Raw genomic sequence first — 23,958 nt, forward strand, 5'->3', positions numbered from 1 at the left:
CCTACAGCCTACTGAAAAAGTATACCTATCTGGAACCATTGTGATTATGAACTTGACAGAAACCTTCACATTGAATGCCAGAACTGCTGTTATCTTTGGTCACCCAAGGGTGATCAAAGCGCCCTTGCTATAGACTGAGGTAATGGCTTGCTATCACTTTCCGGCGCTCTCAGAGTTCCCTTAGCATCTGGCTTGAGATTATGCCAGACACGATTAAGGGACTTCTTCTGCCCTCAGTTCCTGACAGCTGCAGTCAATTCCTCTTCTGACTCTTTGAGGATTAGGCAACATCAGGCAACTAAGGACACCAAAACCCTCTAATCTAGACAAATGGAATGTAATTACTTACTGCCCACCTGCAAGCTGTTGTCCTGACTTTAAAAATGCAGATCTTAGCCTGAGAATTAAACCAGATCTGTCGCTTTTGTTCCTTTGCTTGTGCCGTTGCTATAAAGGGACTTTTGGTCACTAGTTTATATAAAGAGTCCTTGGAACTGCCTCAGTCCTTCTGACACTCTCCCACCCTTTCTTTGAGAGAGGTCAGAACACCTGCAGCCCAAATGAGAGCTTTTTCTATGGCCTACCTATCACCGGAACTGTGCAGTCAGGTCAGGGGTTGTGGCGTCTTTGTTGTGATATGCATGCACAGGAGAGCATTTTGCTGAGACTACAGGCTGCTTCCGCACCACATTTGGCTTCACATTCCCCCCCCTCCCCAAACCACAGCAGGTTTTTTTCTTTGAATTGTCATGACATCGTCATGCCATTGTCCATCTTTGGAGAGGGATTTTGGCTCAGTGGTTTGCTTGGCTTGCAGAAGACTCCAAGTTCAATCTCTGGTGAAGTGGGAGAGAGCTGCTGACAATGTTGACCTTGATGAACCAATGGTCTGATTCAGTATAAAGGGATGTGTGTTCTGAGCGTCACCCCCCCCCCCCGCCTCAGTGCCCTTTCCCCCAAACCCACTTTGGTATGATCTTTCCAGAAAGACTGTACTCAAAGTACATTTAGCCATCGAGAGGGCAGGAACGTTCAGAGTTCTGCACCTACCCAGTCCACATGTGGCAACATTACCCCTGGCCACATCCCCCTGCCACCAATGGACTTCTTTTTTTAAAAAAACAGTAGTTAATTATATATTACTACTGTATAGTAATATACAGTATTATATACAGTATTGAGCTGCGGTGGCTCAAGTGGTTAAGACGCTGAACTGCAGGCTGTGGAAGGTTGGTAGTTCAGCAGTTCGAGACCCGAGTGTGCCGCGTGACGGAGTGAGCTCCCGTCTCTAGTTCCAGCTCCTGCCAACCTAGCAGTTCGAAAGCAAGAAATTGCAAGTAGATAAATAGGTACCTGGCGGGATCTGGTCCATGGGGTCGCGAAGAGTCGGACTCGACTGTGCGACTGAACAACAACAACAAAATAGGTACCACTTCGGTGGGAAGGTAACAGCGTTCCGTGCGCCTTGGTGTTTAGTCATGCCGGCCACATGACCACGGAAACGTCTTCGGACAGCGCTGGCTCTTCGGCTTTGAAACGGAGATGAGCACCGCAACCCTAGAGTCGGACTCGACTAGCTTTCGAGCAAGGGAACCTTTACCTTTACCTTACTGTATAGTCACTGCATGATAGCAATATACCCATTACTGATTTTTAAAAAAAATTGGCAAAAAGCAACCAGATAACAAGGGGTGGATGCTGGACACAACCAGGAAGAACCATCCCCGTGTAGATGCAACCAAAGTTTTAACATACTGCGTGTCTTATGGTCCATCTGATTTCATGTGGTCATTGAATACTGTGATTTGTTCTCATTTGTAAACCACTTTGGGCTTTTGGAGAAAAGGGGCATGAAAATATCGCCACAGTTTGCCTGCCTGCTTTTGCTCATGTCTCAGCAGTCAGAATCCCACATTCAGCTTTGCAGGGGGAAAAGTAGCGGAGGCTGTAAGAGGAAGGAAGGCAGCCTTCTTTGCCTGAGCCTTGGATTCTCATCATCTCAAGAAGGCACTGCGACTAGTAGGTTACAGCACACAGGAAGAGATTACAGGTTTAATCGAGGGATTCAGTCAAAAGGAAGTTCATTCAAGGGGAAGTGGTTTGCAATGACAGAGGAAACCCTTCCTCGTACCTTCCAATTGGAAGTCCAGTCCAGTTTGTTTCCACTCTTCACCTCCATTCCCATTCTAAGCTGGGGCATGACTTACTGGACAGAAGGTTACAGCAGGATCTACTGGAGTTGAGAGGAGCTGTACTGTCTATGGAGACACAGGTTGCACTCAAACATACTTACATTTCCTTTGACCACGTAATTTGAGTCATTCCTGATGTCTCTTGCCAGGCCAAAGTCACAGATCTTTGTTATGCGACCGTGAGTAAGGAGAATGTTCCTTGCTGCCAGGTCCCTATGAATGCACTGAAAAACAGAACAACAAAAAAAAAAATCCACACACGTGCACAAAAAAAAGGAAGACACAAAACAATAATTGAGTGTCTGTTATTTTACACTTGTGCAGAATTGCCAATCTGTTGCAAAATGAGAACCTTGTCTTGATATACTTGCCAAAATCCCAGTAATATAGCAGATAGGATACTGAGGATAGGCAAACAGATACTGGACCAAGGCAGCTTCATGAGGATCCCATGGCCAGGAAGGCTACCATCTTTGTTATGCGACCGTGAGTAAGGAGGATGTTCCTTGCTGCGAGGTCCCTATGAATGCACTGAAAAACAAAACAAAAAAATAAATCCACACACATGCACAAAAGAAAGGAAGACACAAAACAATAACTGAGTGTCTGTTATTTTACACTTATGCAGAATTGCCAATCTGTTGCAAAATGAAGAAGAAGAAGAAGAAGAAGAAGAAGAAGAAGAAGAAGAAGAAGAAGAAGAAGAAGAAGAGATTGGATTTATACCCCGCCCTTCACTACCCAGAGGTGTCTCACAGCGGCTTACAAACTCCTTTCCCTTCCCCTCCCCACAACAGACACCCTGTGAGGTGGGTGGGGCTGAGATAACTCTGACACAAACTGCTCTTTTTCCAGGACAGCTGTGCCAGAGCTTGTGTCTGACCCAAGGTCACATCAGCAGGTGCAAGTGGAGGAGTGGGGAATCAAACCCGGTTCTCCCAGATTAGAGTCTGCACACTTAACCACTACACCAAATGAGAACCTGGATCAAGGCAGCTTCATGAGGATCCCATGGCCAGGAAGGCTACCTGCGTTCAATCTCTCTACTGCAATTTAAGGAATATTTACACAGAAAGAAGTTCTACTGAAACTAATGGAATCTACTTTCAAGTAATGTCTTCTGGATTTGTCTTTATTTACTTTTTTCTACTCTTATCCTCTGCAATACTGCTGAGCTGTACTGAATGTTTTTTCCTATAGATGTGAAGGCCAAGAAAAAAAAATTTAAGTTGGTTTCAATTTTCATTTTTTCCCCAAGGACCATTTCCCAATGGCAAAAACGTAAGGATAAGGGGGAAGGTGCAGGTTGTTTCTGTCCCAATTGCCTGGAAAGGAATAAAGAGGGAAAGCTGCAAGACAGCTGGAAAGATACCATTTGTTTTGTTGATAGTGTGCTATAGCAGATATGTGTGAAGCACATAAGAACCCCAGCAGCCTTGACAGCCAAACCCCCGAGAGCCGGTGTGGAGATGTGGTAGAGCACATGTGAAAGGGAAAAGTAAAAAAAAAAGGGAAGTGCACAGAAAATTCATCTTGTGGGATCTCTCTCGCCATTGCATATGTCTCTGCATTTGCTGCAGCTATGAAAGTAGTGCCAAAAATTGTCACTGTGTAGAAGCAGCCATCCACACTAAATCAAGAATCAAGCTAATGTGCAGAAGAGTAGCTTCGATTGGAGCAAAAACCAGTTCACCGAAGTCCATGAATATAGAAGTGAATGTTCCCAAATCACAAGTTTGATCTTTCAGAAAGTGATTCTGATTAGAGAAAGAAATTTGAGAAGGCAGTATTTTGAAGAATGTATTACTTATCATTCAAATGACATCTAGCTAATTTGTCCATAGTTACTTTGAAAAATTGAAATTATTACAAAATTAAACTCACTGGATTGGATCTAGCCAGCTTTCCAGCTGGTGAAAAAAAGGAGGGAATCACCTCTGACCACCAAGGCTCCCTCTAAGCTGTGGAGTCCTGTGAGCAAAAATTCTACTTGGTGAGCTCCTGGCATTAAAGTTGTGAGCGGGCAATTTGGCTGCTGCATGAATTAGTTTGCTCTGGAGCCCTCCTTCCTGAGCTAAGACAAAAATCTGTGAGCTGGAGGCTAAAAAACTGTGAGCTAGCTCACACTAACTCAGCTTAGAGGGAACACTGCTGACCACCAAAAAGGCAGCGCTGGGGTTCATGGGAACTACATGGACAAAAGCCGCATGGGACAGGCAGCTGTAGTGAAGAGGGGAACTGGTGACATTGAGTGAAAAAGCTGGCTGGATCCAAGACAATGCCCAGATTTAACAATGGACTTAAATACTGTGACGTACTAGGCTGGAGGTGGGTAAGAAACAACAAACAACATCGCGTACAGCAGAATTTCAACCATGCTGAAAGGAAGGCCATAGACAGTCTCAGGAACAATCTGGATATTATAATTAAAGAAGCAGACAAAGGTGGAGCTATTGCCATCATGAATAAATCAGACTATATCGAGGAGGCCCAAAGACAACTCTCAAACACTGATTTTTACAAAAAACTGGACTCAGACCCCACACAGGAATACAGAAAGGAACTAACCAAGATTATAAAGGAATTACTACTGCATACACGGGAACAAATCCTTTCAGACACACCACAGGAACCTCAACCAGGTACCTTTTATCTTCTACCCAAAATACACAAACCAGGCAACCCAGGACACCCCATTGTCTCAGGTATAGGCATTACCACCGTGGGGGTATCTGGATATATGGACTCTATCCTAAGACCCTATTGCCACCAGCACTCCTAGTTATGTTCACGACACTACAGACTTTCTAAGAAAAATACAATCTTTGAACATTCTTCCAGAGAACACTATTTTAGCCACCATGGATGTGGAATCTCTGAACACAAACATTCTACACCAAGATGGATTACAAGCCATAAGGAATATAATTTCTGACAGCAACACAGCTGACTCTGCCACCAAAATGTGCCGTTTTGTTCTCACCTATCACCACTTCAGAACTGGCAACAAACTATTCCTCCAGATCAGTGGTACAGCCATGGGCACCCGCATGGCCCCACAATACGCTAACATCTTTATGGCTGACTTAGAGCAACGCTTCTTAAACTCCCACCCACTCATACCTCTCTTAAATTTGCATTACGCTGACAATATTTTTCTTGTGTGGACATATTCCACCAGGCATTCAATGACTTTCACCCCACAATCAAACTGATAATGAATCAATCTAGGCAAGAAATTTATTTTCTGGACACCACTGTAAGACTACACAATAGACCCATAGACACCACCTTATACCAGAAACCTACTGATCGACAAACATACCTCCACGCTTCCAGCTACCACCCTAAACACACCCAAAGGATCCATTGTATACAGTCAGGTTCTAAGCCACAGTCGCATCTGTTCCAATCCTATAGGCAGAGACTCCCACCTGAGGGATCTACAACAGACCTTTATGGAACTCAAGTTTCCATCTGATGAACAAAGCCAGAATGGTACCCAGAGAAAACCTGTTACAAGACAAGCCCAAAAAAGACAATACCAGAACACCCCTTGTGGTCACATATAACTCTCAACTCAAAACAGTTAAACGCATCATCAATGACTTACAACTTCTACTAGACAATGACAGTTCTCTTTCACAAATACTGGGAAGTAAACCTTTTTCTTGCGCACAGACAACCCCCCCAATCTTAAACTACTCCTCACCCACAATAATGCAACATCTAATTTGAAAATCAGAGCTTGCAATAAACCCAGATGCCAACTTTGCGGCCACATACACCCTGCCAGCACAGTCACTGGACCCAACAACACCGCAATCTCAGGAGCTTTCACTTGCTCATCTGCTAACATTGTATATGCCGTTGCATGCCAGCACTGCCCTTCGGCTCTCTACATAGGACAAACAGGACAAACCCTATTCCAAAAGAGAAATGGATACAAATCTGACATCAGGAATCACAAGACTGAGAAACCTGTAGGTAGGGGAAAACTTCAACCTTCCAGGGCATTCAATGGCTGACCACAGAGTAACTGTTTTATTGCAAAGGAACTTCAGGAACAGAATGGAAAGGGAAATAGCTGAATTACAAGTTATTACAACACTAGGAACAAACACCCCGCCAGAACTCAACAGGGATATTAGTTTCTTGTCCCATTACATATGCTAACTCATTCAATCCCCACATATGTATTCTCACCAAGTAGGGCTATACATCCCCTATATTTTGTTGTTTTTCTTTTCTTTTTCAAATAGTATATTATAATAGTGATTGTCATGCAATGCAATAGCTTGTTGATCTCTGACATAACACTGTACCCCAGGAAAAGGATTCTGTCAGTTAACTCCATGTTTTAGTGAAACAAAATGTTATTACCGCTCTTAACAATTAAGAATGTAATTGAATATGTAATGTAATTTGGAATGGTAGATTTAAATGTAGTTCTCTGTTTTGGGGACAAGGAAAATACTCTGCACAGCCAAGATGGCTGTAAAGTTCGCCTCCATGCTAGAAAGGAGATGGATGGGGGTCTAAGGATGGGATTCTCACAAATTAGGACACATCAATCTCCAGTTCTAACATATTTATTACCTGTGTTGTTTTTCCCTCCCAGATGAACCAAAACAGATGATAACCAGAAACCAGAGCTTGTCATTCTTTTGGTCTGTTTAAAAAATCTATTTTCACTATTTTGCATGCTAATTTAACAAGCCACCCCTATATATACACAACTATGATATGTAATTCCATTTCATCATCTGCCAAAGTGTGCATGCACATCAAAGCTCACATCCTGAATAAAACTTTGTTGGTCTTAAAGGTGTCATTGGACTCTTAACTTTGTTCTACTGCTTCAGACCAACATGGCTACCCACCAATGCTCCCTCTAAGCTGTGGAGTCTTGTGAGCAAAAATTCTACTTTGTGAGCAACTGGCATTAAAGTTGTGAGCCATCAATTTGGCTACGGCATAAATTAGTTTGCTCTGGAGCCATCCTTCCTGAGCGAAGACAGAAATGTGCGAGCCAGAGACCAAAAAAATGTGAGCCAGCTCACACTAACTCAGCTTAGAGGGAACATACCCACTTGATCTAGTTTTCTTTATAGTTGGAAGCAATCTGAAAGATGTTTCATTGCTAATGGTTCATATACTAACTCCACTGTCACTTCTAGTAGGCAACTCCTGCGTGCTTTTCAGGGCCATTCTAAGCAGAGTTACCCCCTTGAAGCCCACTGACTTCAACAAGACATAAAAGGGGGTAACTGCTTAGGATCACAGTGTTAGAGAGTAATCTTAAGCAGGTCTACTTAGGTTAATTAAATTTTCAGCTGTGGCCTTATTTTACAGCACGGTCCTAAGAACTCTTTTCCTGGAGTAAGCCCCACTGAGTAGTTTGGAGCAGGATTCTGAGTAGACAAAGATTTGCGCTGTTAACGCCACCCTTTATGAAGAAATCATTCACTGTCTTCAGTTTCCAACTTACATTTTTAGAGGCAAGGAAGCTCATGCCCATTGCAACTTGGTGAGAAAAACTTATCAGATCTTCAATATCCAGAGCCAGTTCATCATCTTCTAAAATGGCTACAGTGATGTCCTGATTAGCAAGTGATCCTAAGCAACACAAATGGGAGCAATATCATAAAATGGATTAATTATGGCTGTTTGGGATGATACTCCACTAGCAGATATTCCATTAGCAGAGCCTGGTGCTGAATTAATACACACAAACAGAGAACCTGTTATCAAAATGAAGTCATTTTGACCGTCTTGCAACTATCCAACAGAAAAAAATAAAACAATTTTAAAACGGCAGGATACATAGTTAAAAGTTCTGCGCCACCAAATTAGGTTTTATAATTGGACATGTCTGGCTGGTACAGATAATTTAAAAACTGAACCTTTTCCTTCCTTCCTTCTTACCAGCATTTTGGGATGTAAACTTACCTGGCCTCCCTGGATGTCTTGAGGTTGTTTTGGCATGGATGATCTGAGAAACTCCCGGTTTCATGTCCATGTATTCATTGATGCCATCGCTGAAGGGAAGCAGAGGGATCATGAGGTAACTTAATACATGGCACACGACAGAATGTGAGAAGATTCATCTGCCGATCAGGAACGTTAGGGAGGGAAAGCCTTGGGAGTTGGATTATCTCAATGGATTTCTACTTTCTTTTTGCAGCACTCAGGCACAGCAGATAGAAACCATCCAGAACCACATCTTATTGGAGTGATATATGGATTTTGCAATCTAGAAAGTTCTAACATCTGCTGGGACTTGAGTGGGTGGGTAAGCAGACCTTGGAACGGCCTCTTTTCCTGTGAGAGGGAGCTGTCTCTCCAGGTCTCCAGTTGTTCCTCAGTCTGAGAATGAGTGACAAGTAAATCCTGACATGCCCTGAAGCACCCTGGCCTGAGAGACAGCAAACAAGTGACCGTCATTGGATCCCACATAATCTGGTTACTTGGGCAGTACAGATCTTAGTGAGCTGGTAAACTGAAATGGATGTCTATTTGGTTGTGGGATTCCTAAATAAAATTATGACTTTAATTAAAGGGTCCTTTCTAACGACAAGCTAATCTATAGCAGTCAAAGACTTAGTCAAAAGCTTATGGGTGTTAGGTTTAGCTTGGTTTAAAAAAGGACCTATTTTATATGATGGATAGAGCCCTGTCTAAGTCGAATCACAGCACTCAGTATTCAGAAATTCAGGTGGCCACAATGCAACACTGGATGGCATTAGGCAAGGCCTCATTTTTAATGCCAGCCTAACTTACAAGGATCCTGTGATGCTAAAAATACAGCCCTGAGTTCCTTAAAGGAAAAATGAAATATATTAATCAGTACAAATCTATAAAAAAACAAAAATATACAGAAGATGCACTGTAATTTCTTGGCAATGACAGGAAACATTGGCACATCTTTACCACATGCGTTCGTTTTGATAAAGCAGGTTCTTGTAAACAGCTGTCTCTTCGTGCTTGGGAAAAATAAAGGAATCACGTTTCCTTCTCAGAAAATTCAAAAGGTCACCATAGCAGCAGTATTCCGTGATGACCAAAGTGGGACCTGCAGATGCGAAGGAAGTCAGAAATAGCAGGTGAATTTTGAAGCCTGGCTCAGGCGTTCTTTAAAAAACAACAACAGATTATTCTGGTACATGCACAAAAAGGGGGCATTTCAAACAACACTGTAGAGCAGTGTTTTTGCTTGGAAAAGTCACGGTGAAATTACATCAGCAGCCTATTCAGAAGCTGGGCCCTACTTCCAATTAAAACGATGTCATTCCCAATTAATTACTTCCAACACCAATAGTACTGCACTGTTGAAAACAAAGAAAAACATGCATTAAATGAAGCCTTGTGATAATGGTGCAGGACCAGACACATCTGTTTCATTTTGGAACCCTTCCTGAAGGAAGTTATCTGTTCCAAATGTAAGCTTCTCACATTAATCCCTTTGATTCACTCCTGTTTACAGTAGGACTTCTCACTCTAACAGTAATGTTTCGGAAACGATGTAAAATATTATACTCCTCGGCGTAATAGGAAAAACCATCCAGACAGAACAGCCTACTGAGACAGAAAGCTAGAGGCTCAAGACCTTTTTATATACTATCAAAAGTGAAATTTGAAAACGGAATCAAGCCGAATGTTTTGAGATCAAATATGCCTTTTCTGAACGCCTGGCTGCCTCTATGTCATTTAAATATGTAATAACGCTGCGTGGTATTTCAATTATAGGATTCCGTACCAGTCCTACTTAATGTGGGTAGCTTTTTCACCCTTGGTTCACTAACTACGGTGTTTTTTTAAATAGCAATACACTTAAGTTTATGCCAGGCAGGAATTATGACAAGGGCCTCCTAGACTGACTCTAAGAGCATGTAGGCACGCATAATTTAATGAGAGGCTTAATGAGTTGGGGCTTCCCAATGGCGGAATTGCCCATACGGCAGTGTCCTGTCAGAAACAGTCCTTTGCTGCTCTCAAAACCCCTTGAGACCGGGGTCTTGAGAGCAGCAAGGACTGTTTCTCACAGGACACTTCAACACTGGCAGTTAGAACATAAGAACATAAGAGACGCCAATGTTGGATCAGGCCAAAGGCCCATCCAGCCCAACACTCTGTCACACAGTGGCCAGAAATACCAGTGCCATCAGGAGGTCAACCAGTGGGGCCAGTACACTAGAAGCCCTCCCACTGTTGACCCCCCCCCAAGCAGCAAGAAGACAGAGCATCACTTGCCCCAGAGTCCCTATCTATACTTTGTGGCTAATAGCCACTGATGGACCTCTGCTCCATATGCTTATCTAATTCCCTTTGGAAGCCGTCCATGCTTGTAGCCACCACCACTTCCTGTGGCAGTGAATTCCATGTGTTAATCACTCTTTGGGTGAAGAAGTACTTCCTTTTATCTGTTCTAACGGTACAGCTGTACAGCTGGATACAGTTCAGCTGTACCCCTGAAATAAAAGATTCTACCAGGTGTGCATGCTAAACTTAAGGGACACGCTGAAAACTGTACCTCCAACAGTGCAAGCTCCAAGCAGATTCACAATGTTGATGTGGTTGCCAAGGTAACTTAACACTTTCAGTTCTGACATCAAGGCTTCTTTTTCAGTGAAATGGGCACTGGCTAGAAAGAGAAAGAGGAAGCACCATCATGGTGATGTAGTGCTGAATAAGCACCCGACAGATCCACAATGAAGCTTATTGGGTGACCTTAGCTTAGTCACACTATCTCAGTCTAACCTCACAGGGTTCTTTTGAGAATCAAATGGCATAGAACGGCTGCCCAGACCTCCTTGAAGGAAGGTCAAGACTATAAATGTATAGATGTGTAGAAGTGTAGTGACCAAAACAGCCAGCAAAAGGAAGCTGCCAATTAGCTTACAGTCAGATGCATGCGGAATCTCCTGTCCCATACTGACCTCCAGCTTTTTAAAATTCTTCCAAGAAAGCCCTGCTGAAGAATTCCCTGGAGTGAGGCAGATTGAAAACGACACTTCTGCTTCATAGTACAACAACTCACTCCCAAAGGAGGCCTGCTTGGCTAACTTTTCAGACAGGAACTGGCTGTTTAAGATGGACTACAGAAACTATGCTGTAGTTGGCTGGAATGGTAGCTTGTTGTTCGCTATAGTTATTGTGATGTTACTGTTTACTTTTTAATCTGCTTGTAAACTAATCTGGGGCCCCCCTGGACATCAATGTAAGAGGCAAATTTTTAAAAGAAATAAACGAAACAGAAATCCAGGGACTTACGTTTGAGCATTTTTACAGCAACTCTGATTGCCCCATCTGGTTTGGACAGACCATAGGCAGTGGCTTCGACGACTTTCCCAAAAGCTCCGGCTCCAAGAATTTTGCCTGAAGTATTTCCATAAAGCATAAAAAAGAATAAGCAAAACAGATTGGTGATGTGATTTAATGACGCAGGATGAATTAGCCAGTCCAGCTGAAAATATTTTTTTTTAAGTAATCAAAACTGGGATAGCCAAGGTAAGACCCACAGCCAGGGTCCCACCCACTAAGAGGCCATTTCATCTATCATGAAAGGCATAACAAAACTGTGCAATTTATGACACGGAAGGAGAGAGGAAGGGAGTATTTATTTCTCCAGTACTATCACGTAGGACACTGTTATTAGAGGCTGTGGTATACATGCCCATCAATATCACTTCCTTTCACACCACCTCCCGTTTTAGTCTTTCCCACTGTACAACAACTTCCCACTCTGCTGTCCCTATATCCTGGTTATCTGATATCCATCACATGTAAATAGGTAGCTATATATTAACAGGTATCTACACAGTCCTGGTACTGCTTGCTGCTTTTAAATGTCATGACACTGGAGCATCATGGTCCCCAGAGTGCCAGATTTTGGTGAAGAGTGTTATTTTTGGCATGGATTTTCTGCCCTTTCCCCCTAAAATGTGGCCAGCGACAGTGAAACACTATGAGATGCATGACTAGTCCTGGGATGACACATCTCTGGTGAAGGGCTGTCTGGTCTACGAAGAAACTTGGCTTAGCCTGACACTGCCACAACACTGCCAGAAACAGGATCCTTAAATTCTGGCACCAGAATGCATCATTCGTACATATTATGGTGCACAACATGGTTAGACAGGCATAACAAGAGGCTCTGCCTGTTGATTCCTGGTCATTCAAAAGTGAAATCTTTCAAATTTATATTTCAAGAGTACGCAAACTAACCAAAGCTTAGCCGGTTCCTAGGAAACTCCCACTTGTCGTCATATGGCAGTTGCGTAGGGTCTATGTAAACGTAGTTGTTTCCATTTATTTCGTCAACCACTTTCCACTGAACTTCATACTTGGGTTTCTGGAAAACAGGTAAAACAATTCGGAATGCTAAAACTTGGGGAAATAAAAGCGGTTGCTAAAGGATGTCGCTGGTGGTGGGGGTGGGGTCACAGAATGGAACACGATACAGCCTGAAACAGGAGTGAAATCCCATGGAAAAAAGGCAGGCTAGCAATACAACAGTAGTGAATGCCTGAGTCTTACCTGGAGATATTTGTACATAAGAACCATAACGGTGATGCACATTGTTCCTGCTGCTACCCCAAAGCCAATCAACAAAGGAGTGAAAAGGGTGTGGGTACTGATTTGTTCTAGAGAGAGAGAGAGACAAAAATGCCCAATGTAAAATGCTGCACAAGAAAATCCTAGAACCAGCCTGCCCTTTTATTGCCATTTCAGTTTGAAATTAAAGCACTGAACTGGAGAGAATGGATGTTTCTACAGAGGTTGCAACTTCTGACAGGGCACAAATGCTATTTAGTGATTAAAAAAATATTCCACTGGCAGTAGAAATCATAATGTCACTCTCAATTTCCTTTTTATTGATGTCAGTGCACTTTTACAAAGCTGTCCAAACACTGCTTTGGGGTAAAACTGCAGAAAACCAGCAAAGAAACAGCAAAACAAAAACACCTAATATAAAGGATTGGATCCTGTGTTGTACATGGGGTAAGGGATTGCATACTCTCCCCACCTTCACCTTTGAGCTTCCAGTTTCTGACTCCAGAAAAGTTTATTAATGGGGTTAGATCCAGGCGGACAGCCGTGCTGGTCTGAAAAAGCAGAACAAAGTTTGAGTCCAATGACACCTTTAAGACCAACAAAGTTTTATTCAATGTGTGATCTTTCGTGTGCACGCACACTGTGTCTAAGGAAGTGTGCATGCACACGAAAGTTCACACCTTGAATAAAGCTTTGTTGGTCATAAAGGTGCCACTGGACTCAAACTTTGTTCTATTAATGGGGTTGAGGGACTTGTGAGGATTAATAGGCTGTGCAAAGTCAGGCAGCTGCAGTGGAGAGCAGGAAGGGGGTGAAATGGTTTCCTCTATCGTGAGTCGAGCTCTGCTCATGCAAGAGGCAGAAAAGGAGAGCTTGTTCCCTTCCCCTCCCCCCTGACAGCTGACCAACTGAAGCAAGCCCTTAACCCTTACAATAAACCTTCTGAGGGCCAAAAAAGGGCTCCAGGGGGGAGGGGAAGGTGGGGAAGATCCTGGACCATCAGCTCTTTCCACTTGTGGTTCACAGGATCGAAGCCAAAAATGAATGAGAGAATATCTAACATAGGAGGCATCATGGTGAAGAAAGTGAAACACACATTTCTCTATACAAACTTATTTCTCTATACAACTACATGGCTCATTTCAAACAGCAGGTCCCTGTCCCAAGGAGCTTTCAGTATCTATCTATCTATCTATCTATCTATCTATCTATCTATCTATCTATCTATCTATCTATCTATCTATCTATCTATCACTGCTCATACGGCTATCATCTTAAGCAGAAATTAGAACCAAAGAAAATATTTTAAAAGACCTTACTCAGTATTATTTCTCTCATATTTGATTATTGCACCTATGAATTTTGCCACTGAGAGGGTGACACGATCCTTGGTATCCGATAGTAGCCATGACGACACCTGGGCTCGCACATTTAGCAGTTCCATATCTTTAAGTAAAGGGGTGACTAAATTAGCCATCAATGTGTCGAATACAGGGCACTCCATAATCATATGTTCAATGGTTTCGATTGCATGATAGGAGTATGATACTTTATTATATCTGCCCTCCGAAAATTACCGAGGGGAGAATGTTCAGTCTTGCCAAAGTAAAAGCTCTTCTTCGTTTTGGGACTGTCAATTGATAAAAATATTTTGGCAGTTGCATCAGGAGGGCAATTCCCAAATGATGAAGATGAAGACGATGAAGAAGAAGAAGATGAAGATGATGAAGACGAAGAAGAAGATGAAGGAGGAGGAGGAGAAGTAGTAGTTTGGATTTATACCCAGCCCTTCACTACCCAAAGGTGTCTCAGAGTGGCTTACAGACTCCTTTCCCTTCCCCTCCCCACAACAGACACCCTGTGAGGTAGGTGGGGCTGAGAGAGCTCTTGACAAAACTGCCCTTTTTCAAGAACAGCTCTTATCAGAACTACGGCTTGCCCAAGGTCATCCAGCCAGGTGCAAGTGGAGGTGTGGGGAATCAAACCCAGTTCTCCCAGATTAGAGTCCGCACACTTAACCACTACACCAAACTGGCTCTGAAGTGTTGAACATACCCTGCACGTCCTAATAGACGAACTTGTAACATCCAATTTCCTTACAGATTTTTTAATTTGTCTTCTAATGTCTTTAGTTTCTGTATTTTTAATCATATCATTTGTTATTCCTAGGCATTTCATTTTCTTTTCCAATAGTTGATCCCATTGGCTGTAATGTGTATCTTCCTGAATAAGCCCAAGTAGAGTAGATCCTCCCTCAGATTTTAAAACCTTTACTTTAAAGAAAAATGCTTTAATCCAAGCCCATCGGTAATTCGCCTAGTTATGCTTTCAGTGCTATGCCCGAGACACAACTAGGAGTAGCCAATAAGCGTTGGAAAAAGTCATACTGGATGGAATCAATTTTTTCAGAAGAGTCCTGAATCCAAATTTCCGCACCGTTACAGGAACTGATTTAGAACCTTAGCATTAAATACCTTTAAGGCCGAGGGGACAAATTGGCCTCCTGATGAGCACACGTATTTTACAATTGTCTTCCCTACTCTCAACGCTGTGTTCCTTGCTAGATCCAAGTGTGTCTTCCATGCAAGAGATGCTTCAAAGTGGATTCCCAGAAATTTAAATTGATTGACCTGTTCCCTAGCTTGGCCTGCCGGCTTTCAGTATACATTTCAACAAATGAGGTATGGAAGGTAACAAACAACAGAGACCGGGGAAGCTGCAGCAGGTGAACCACGATGAATATCATGTTGCCAGTCGGGCGGTACAGTTGAATGGCTCAAAGCATCAAAGGCCCTGTGTGCAGTTTCAAAGATTACTCTGGCCCATACCTTTAATGGCAAAGTTGAAAAAATTAGAGCTGCTGGCAACGTCATTGGAAGCATCGCATTTGATGGTGCCGTTGTTCTTGAACCGGCTGGCATCCAGGGTGCTTGCGACCACTATCCTTCCAAAAGAAGGGAGGGGGGAAGTGCTATGATTGGGCTTCACATCCACTGGAGATATTTTGGCTGAATCTGAACACCTGGATGAAACACAATACACTTGGAAATAACCACATTTGGCGGACAACTGACTGACTATACAACATGCTGATGTTTCCTAAGGCTACTGGCTTGTACCTTCCAGGCTGCCAATGTACAGTGGGGAGTGGTTTCTACTGATACCCCCTTCCCCCACGGCAGGCCTCCAATTTATCCCCTATGCTTTTCATGTCTTTGGATCCCCAGGAGCAAACTGGTAGTAGAGGAGGAGCTGAATGGCCTGCAGCCGAACAGAGACGCAAGGAAGTCCCACTTCATGAGCTCCATTTCTACTCACAGATCTCATAGGACAAAAGTAATATTTTTACACAATAGACCACGTATTTAAAAACATTACTTTTCACCAGGGCTTTTTTTTTTCTGGAAAAAGAAGTGCCGGAACTCTCAAGAGAGAAATGATGTTTTCAGTCTGTATACTGAAAACTTGTGAATTTTTAAACATTTTTAAAAGAATTTTGTTGAAGAGGTTCCGGAACTCCATTCCGGTGCGTTCCCTCAGAAAAAAAAAAGCCCTGATTTTCATGTGTAGCTTGTGAGAAAATATGACATCAGATCTTGCTGTCTTATCCTATGTGTGTTTTGAAATATTTTACACTGCCGTTGTAAGCAGAGTTATACCCTTCTAAGTCCATTTACTTCAGTGGGATTCCAGGAGCATAACTCTGTTCAGGACTGCACGCTTATTAACCTATTGTACTTAAGAAACTGATCAACAAAATGTTTGCTGCCTATTCTAACAAATTCTCATGACTTTTTTTTACAACAGTCCAAAAATTTTTATACTTAAGGACAGACCCTAAGGTAGCATCTATCAGGGATGATCCCCCCTCCCCAGTCTTTGGGTCAAGTCCTACTTTCAACCAAAATAATAGTTAGCGCCAGGGGTCATTTCCTGCAGGAGCACACAGGAGCGGAGCTCCGGCAGTAAAGAGCCCAGGGGGCGGGCACATGCAACAAGCCCCACCCACTGCTCCCAGCAGCCCTCAGTCAGAGCAAGAAGCAGCCAGGTATGTTGCAGAGCCCCCCCCCCCGGCCCCCCAGTCCAAAACAGTCCAGTGGCACCTTTGAGACCAAGTTTTATTAAGGTACAAGCTCTCCTTCCTCTGCGAGGACAGATCTGCACGTCCCCCCCCCCCAATAGCTAGCAATCCAGAACAGTCCAGTGGAGCCTGAGCAGTGGGTGTTGCCTTCTGGCATATGCAAATGAGTTATGCTAATGAGTTATGCTAATGAGCTCCCGCATCTCTTTGTCTACAAAATGACCCCTGGTTAGCGCAATTCACCTGGAAAGTCTCCTTCCTGAGTAAGTCTCAATGACATTTTGCAACAATTCAGCTGGCTTAAAAGGGCTGCGTTGCACAGGAACAGAAAAAAGGGAAGTACAGAACCAGCTGCTAAGCTGTTTGGACTCTAAAGCCCCTGCTCTGCTGCAAAGGGAGTCTCTGTTATCTTAGGGCAGCAGCTTATGCCAGAATGGCGGCAGCATGATACAAGGGGGGAATTTGGGGCTGGAGTCATTAAGAGCCACGGGACAGGATACTTGAGAGCGGTTTCATTTCCCTTGTGTCAGTACACACTTGTATAAGGGAAAAAGGACACTGGGCAAGTTGAGAGAGAGAAAAGTTGGTTCTACTTTATTATCATCCACAATAACACTTTTAAGCATCCACTAGAATTTGGGAAGGGGGAGCAAGACTGGGCTCCTCCTAGTAAACGCAGTCCCTGTTGCAATCAAATCTTTGGATTCATTTTTACAAGGCGCAATGCTAGATTTTCATTGCTGTTCGTTACCACTTGAAATCACTTCTGGATGAAGTGTATTTTCTGACTTTGGCCATTTTGCCTTTGCTGATGAAAAATGTGTATTTCAAAAGCAAACTTAGGGAAAAAATAACTTTTGAAAAATGATTCAGGGAGAAAATGTATTATCTTCCAGCAATAATGCCTGGAATGCTGACAAAATAAGTGAGTATTTTACACGCCTTGTTTGCAAATCCTCTACCTGCATGAAAGGACATACAATCTTCTCAGAAACTTGGTAATTACCTTTGTAGTTAATTCCCCCCACCCCAGCTTACAAGACACATTTACCATATAATCTAGTGTGTATAAATGGGAATCTAATTATCCTGTGTCCTGGAAAATTGTGTTATTACATGATAAATCCAAAAGATAATAGCCATACACAGAAGCTATTCTGTAACTGTCATTCTACAGGGTTCAATAATTAGGGCCAAGAACAGCCCCGTTGTAAGTGGATGCAAGTCTTCTGAAGTGCAATTTGGCCCTTAATGCCTAGTCATAAATTACAGTGGCTCATTTAAAAAAAAAAAAAAGTAAACAGCGGAAAACCCCACTATAAGTAAGACTACTTACACAGCAGAAGAGAGTAACTGGAGGCCCTGAACAAAATTAGCCCCTGGAAGAAATCCAGTTGCCCCATGGCACTGCCCAGCTACAGGCAAAAGAGGTGTGTTGGGGGGGGGGGAAGAGAAGCATCAGAACCTGCAGACAGGCCATTTGAGAGGTGGTGGAGAGTAGAAGCACTGGCCCACAACCACCACTCTCTTTGTAAGTGGCCCTCCAGGAAAACTACCTGCTGACCAGGGTTGCAGATGATGCACAACTCGAACATTTTGTGGCTGGTTTTATTGACGCTGTTGTAACTAACATCTAACCCAGTGTTAAAATGCATACCAAAAGCAGATCACCCACTCACCTTGGCTCAGCTGGCGGGCAGAAGTACCAGTCTATTGTAGGTGCAGGATACCCAGCTGCTACACAGTGGAACATGCCATTGCTAAGCCTGTCCAAAGAGAGAATCTCTGGTTTGGCTGGAAAAAAAACAATGCAGGGGAATATAGTCATTCCTCTGGTCTATTCATTGCTGCACATTTCTACCTTGGTCCTAATTCAACCCAGATAACTGAAACACGTTGACTAGTGTGGGCCTGAATGGAGGAAGCTGCTTAAGCAAACTGAGAAGTAGCATCTAAACCATTTCACACGCTTTGCCTCATCAGATCTTGTTAAGACCCATTTATGGCTGGAACCGCAATCCACAGCCGCCTTGTGTACTGAAACCCCAACCCCAACTGCTGCTGCTCTTCAGCAAAATTTGTAGAGGAGAGGCATCAGACGGGGAGGGGTGCTTAACCATTCAATCTTCTACTGCTTACCCCTGCAGCTTCAGATTTTCCTCCAGCTAGACTGCAAAGTAAGCCTGTGCCTAGAGCTTTTGCTTAAAAAGAAGGGGGGAGAGAGGAGGAGTTGCGGGGCAAAATAGCAAGAGAGAGGCGATGCACCTCTCCTACTAATTCTGTACTACAAATCACCCATTCTTTGCACAAAAACTGGCAGCCAGGGCCTCATGAAATGAAGTGGACAGCTTCAAGAGGGAATTGGATAAACATATGGAGCAGAGGTCCATCAGTGGCTATTAGCCACAAGGTATAGATAGGAACTCTCAGTCTGGGGCAAGGGATGCACTGTATTCTTGGTGCTTGGGGGGGGGGGCAAACAGTGGGAGGGCTTCTGGGGTCCTGGCCCCACTGCTGGATCTGCTGATGGCACCTGGTATTTTTGGCCACTATGTGATAGAGTGTTGGACTGGATGGGCCATTGGCCTGATCCAACATGGCTTCTCTTGTGTTCTTATGGCTGTGGAACACATAGATCCAGCTTCAAACAGACAGGTATTACAGATGTGACTGAACAAAAGTAACTTGTCTAAAACTACCTAGTAAATAGAAATTTGAACTTAGGGGTTATAGCCTATTATTTCACGTAACCTGCTCAAGGCACAAGAAGCCTTCCACTGGAAGAAGAACCTGGGCCAGGAGAAAGATCTACATTTAGCTGAACTGAGTGATACAATGCAATCCATAATCATTTCACATAGTTTCATACTATGTTCACTCTTTATTTGCTTTAATTACCAAAACTAGGGATCAGGTGGACCCCAAGACCTGCTTGTTCTGCTCCCCTTCTCGCATGAGTTCAGGAAATGTAAAAGAGGTATCAGGGCAATTATTAAAACACCATTTTAAAAAGGAGGTTCGTCTTTTAAGTGAAGCGAAGATTAATGGCTTCCTACTTTGTTACATGGCTGAAAAACACATCTCTACAGATTAAGGATTTTAGTATTGTTTCCTTTTCCAAGACATTATGCTTTCTTTTATTACATTTGTTTTAACAAACTGCAGCACTGCTGTGTGTTAAGATTAGTATCTGAGCCCAGGGGAAGACAGCAGCAATAAATAGGATTTACAGACATTTATCCCAGCTGACTTTGAAAAAGCATTCAGAAGAACAGGTATACCAAGGAAAGAATTTTGACAAACTTTTTCATAACATCCTGAAAGGATTTATTTAATGGAGGAGCTGGACAGCTCTACTAGGAATGGAAGCCAAAAAAGGTTGGAAAAATACGCCTTGATATTCAGAACCACTCCAGATCCTGAGTTACCAAAAAAATCCCAGAAAAAAAATTCAACTGGAAAGAACTAGTGTCACAGTGCCTTGACCTAGATAGCCCAGGCTAAGCCAATCTCGTCAGATCTTGGAAGCTAAGCAGGGCTGGCTCTGGTCAGTATTTGGATGGGAGACCACAAAGGAATACCAGAGTCATGACATGAAGGCAGGCAATGGCAAACCACCTCTGAATGTCTCTTGCCTTGAAAAACCCATAGGGTCACCAGCTGTGACCTGATGGCACCCCCAAAAAAAACCCCCATAGTGGCAAAAGGACGAAATACGAGCCAAGAAATCTCCAGTCCGATTCCTAGCTCAATCAGACATTCAATGAATGACTTTCGAAGAGTTTGGGTTCCTGCCTGCCCTGTAACCTGGTGATATATCTGCCCGCCTTGTAGGCCAGTTGTAAAGATTACTAGCAGTGTAACCTATACCCTACCACGCCTACTCAGGGCTATTTTGGGGCAGAAACACACAGGAACGGAGTTCCGGCTGGCTCCTGAGTTGGTCACGCCCAGCAGGAACTCATTAGCATAATAGGCACACCTAACAGCAGAAACTCATTAGGATTGGCTACATTAGGGGTGTGTGGCCTAACAAGCAAAGAAGTTCCTGCTACAAAAAAAGCCCAGGGTTTTGACAACAAAGTAAACAGAACAAAAAGCAAAAGGTGGGTGTGGCTGGATGACCACACTTCTGGTAACATGGGGGTGTGGCCTAATATGCAAATGAGCTGTGCTATCAGGGGTGTGGCCTATATGATAATGAGTTTCTGCTGCTGGGCGGGGCCTATTATGCTAATGAGTTCCTGCTGGGCTTTTTCTACAAAAAAAGCCCTGCGCCTCCTGAAGTCTGCTTAGGACTGCACTATAAAAGTGCATGCATGTGTGTGTTTGTGAAATTACTGAGCATTATCACTAGGCATTATAACTATCTCTGTGGTTATTATGAACTCAAAAAATGTATTTGAATTATTATCCAGTACAGAGGCTCCAGAGGACTCAGGTGATGTTTACTTCTTGAAACAGTGCATGGAAGGCAGTGGGTTCTCTCCATATCCTTTTACCCTCTTTCCTGTCCACAAATGGATTGTGTAACAGGAACTGAAAATACTCTCTTCCCTCCACATTTGCATGTAGCATATCAGTCAAAACATCAAATCAAGCAAGCCCTTTGCAAAAGTGCCATGGCTGATTTACAATTTGACTCAGCTCTGGCTGGTTCTGCAGCTGGCATTCGCTCCACATTTTCTCAACACTGGCCACTGAGGAAAAGCTGCAGCTCAAAACCACATTCAAATACCCGGGGCCAATGCAGTACTGACTGCAAAGTCACCCCTGAATGGCCATAAAACGGCCATAAATCTATGCAGAAGGTACCATAAAACCTGATGATCAAAAAAGTGAAAGGGGCATGCAATGCAGAAGGTACCATAAAATCCAATAATCAGAGGAAGTGAAAGCAGCATGCAATGCAGAGGGGAATTCTGTTCCAATGTGGGTTTGCTAAAAACAACAGAGGAAAAAGCCAATGCAGAATCGCCCTGAGTGTGCAACGATTACCCACATGCTGGTCAGAGGGAAAGCCAGAAAAAAACAGCCCTAGGCCAGTTGCAAATTATTTCATTTATTTAACTCTCCAATGAACAGACTCAATAACTCTCCCCCTTTTTTGATAATATACTTTGAATGTCCAATGACTTTTGCAGCCCGATCTTACGCAGCTGCAGATTCAAAAGCTTTTACGCAAAAAGCTAAAGTTGACAACTGACATGAAATACACTGAGCAAAACTGTGAATACTCCTGGCATCCCTTTAATAATGGCACAGACCTTTGGGTGGGTGCAGAATGCTAAGCCACTTCAATCGATTTTTATCACATTTTTCCCCCCAGAAGCACCTCAGGCAAAATAGGACTAGGAGACACAAACTGGAATTGGAGAACCTTGTGAAGCAGGGAGACTAAGTGTAAATTTGAGAAGAAGAGAAGAGATTGGATTTATACCCCGCCCTTCACTAGGTGGGGCTGAGAGAGTTCTTTCGAGAACTGCTCTTGAGAGAACAGCTCTGAGAGAGCCATGACTGACCCAAGGTCACACCAGTGGCTGCATGTGGAGGAGTGGGAACTCAAACCCGGTTCTCCCAGATCAGAGTCCGTGCTCCTAACCACTGCACCAAACTGGCCCTTGCATGCAGTTATGAAACTCACTGGAATGCTGTTCAGACTTCACTTTTTGACACTCTCAACAGCACATAACTAGAATGAGTGCTGCCTGCAGTCCTCCCAAAATACATGGTCACCATTTTGTGTGAAGAGGGGCAATGCACCTATTTTTATGCGCTTGTTTCCCCTTTACATGCAAAATGGCAACTGTGTTTTCTGGGAGGATTGCAGGTAGGACTTGCTCCTGTTGCACAGGGTTGGAGCACCAAAACTGAACATCCAAATAATGATAGTTTTAATAGTCTCTCTCGCTCAGACCAACCTACACCACAGGGAGTTGAAAGGAAAAAATGGAGAAGAAAAAAACCATGCTGTTATGTCCGCAGGCCGCCACTGGGCGCCTGCGATTCAGCGGAGCTTGAGTCCAGAGAACAATGAGGACTAGGCTCCTGCACCCTGCCTCTAGGGAACCAATGGGACATTGGCGGGAGGTTTAAATGGGCCAATGGGATTCCGCAGGGGTTCCCCAGAATGTATATAAGCACATGTTCAGGAGTGTATAGAACGGATCCTGCACAAGCTAGAGACATTAAAGTTGCAGGGGACCCCCCCTAGATGTTCCTCTGCATGCCCTCCAAGTTATGTTGCTTTGAAGTTTGGTAAACATTTTGACTGAGTGGAGATTGCCTAGAAATGTATCATTCACGAATCGCCATGATACCGCCGCCGCCACTGTACCCCCACCGTGTTGTCATCTTTGTTGGTGGAATCTTTTTACAAGGTGCGCTGGCCCTGGGATGGAAGAACTGACAAAGTGGAGTACTAACCAGAAGAGACGTCAGCATTCCCTGGAGCGTATCATCAGAATCCCCATCTTGGAATTGTTAGAGTTTACTGTTGAGCACCGATTTTAATTGTAATACTTATTTATTGGTTTTAAATTGTTTTATGTATGGCATTTGCCTCTTATGTTAGCCGCCCTGAGCCTATGTGGAAGGGCGGGATATAAATCTAATAAAATAAATAAATAAATAAAATAGCTTGAAAGTTTAGAAACCAGTGGCACCTTTAAGACCAACAAAGGTTTATTCAAGGTATGTGCCTTGCACACGAAAGCTCATACCTTGAATAAACCTTTGTTGGTCTTAAAGGTGCCACTGGACTCTAAATTTGTTCTGCTGCTTTAGACCAACACAGCTGACTACCTGGATCTAGCTTGAAAGTTTGTACTGGTTGATTTGCCACGAACGTCAGTTCGCAAAACAGGAACCGCTCAAAATTCATCATGAACTTTTCGTTCATGAGCCGGTTCGTGCCCATCCCTAGTCTCCCTCTATCGGTGTCTTCTGCCAGCAGGTGAAGATGTTGTTTTGTCTGGCAAACCCCCAATAGCAGTATACGTTTATTGTCTTAGCCATAGGCCATAACATAATACATCAGGTCATAAAATGGTGGACAATAGAAAAATATCAGTATATTCCTATACTTCTTCTACTTTGTGTTCAATACGAAACTCATTCTGATTTTCC

The 23,958-nt window shown here is 43.4% G+C and overlaps 1 protein-coding gene across 1 annotated transcript in view; it reads right to left on the reverse strand.

The window, feature by feature from the left end:
- The window catches only part of KIT (KIT proto-oncogene receptor tyrosine kinase), a 63,925-nt gene that overhangs the window by 6,042 nt on the left and 33,925 nt on the right, over positions 1-23,958 (reverse strand). The window contains exons 8-17 of the mRNA XM_015406117.1: positions 18,510-18,624; positions 15,578-15,771; positions 12,732-12,838; positions 12,420-12,546; positions 11,466-11,570; positions 10,726-10,836; positions 9,126-9,267; positions 8,145-8,233; positions 7,684-7,811; positions 2,294-2,416 (exon numbers count right to left, since the gene is read on the reverse strand). Coding sequence (XP_015261603.1) covers positions 2,294-2,416; positions 7,684-7,811; positions 8,145-8,233; positions 9,126-9,267; positions 10,726-10,836; positions 11,466-11,570; positions 12,420-12,546; positions 12,732-12,838; positions 15,578-15,771; positions 18,510-18,624 — 1,241 coding nt within the window. The remainder of the gene's footprint in view (positions 1-2,293; positions 2,417-7,683; positions 7,812-8,144; positions 8,234-9,125; positions 9,268-10,725; positions 10,837-11,465; positions 11,571-12,419; positions 12,547-12,731; positions 12,839-15,577; positions 15,772-18,509; positions 18,625-23,958) is intronic.

This window comes from Gekko japonicus, unplaced genomic scaffold, assembly GCF_001447785.1.
Source record: "Gekko japonicus isolate JY-2015 unplaced genomic scaffold, Gekko_japonicus_V1.1 scaffold896, whole genome shotgun sequence".
NCBI classification, from domain to species: Eukaryota; Metazoa; Chordata; class Lepidosauria; order Squamata; family Gekkonidae; genus Gekko; species Gekko japonicus.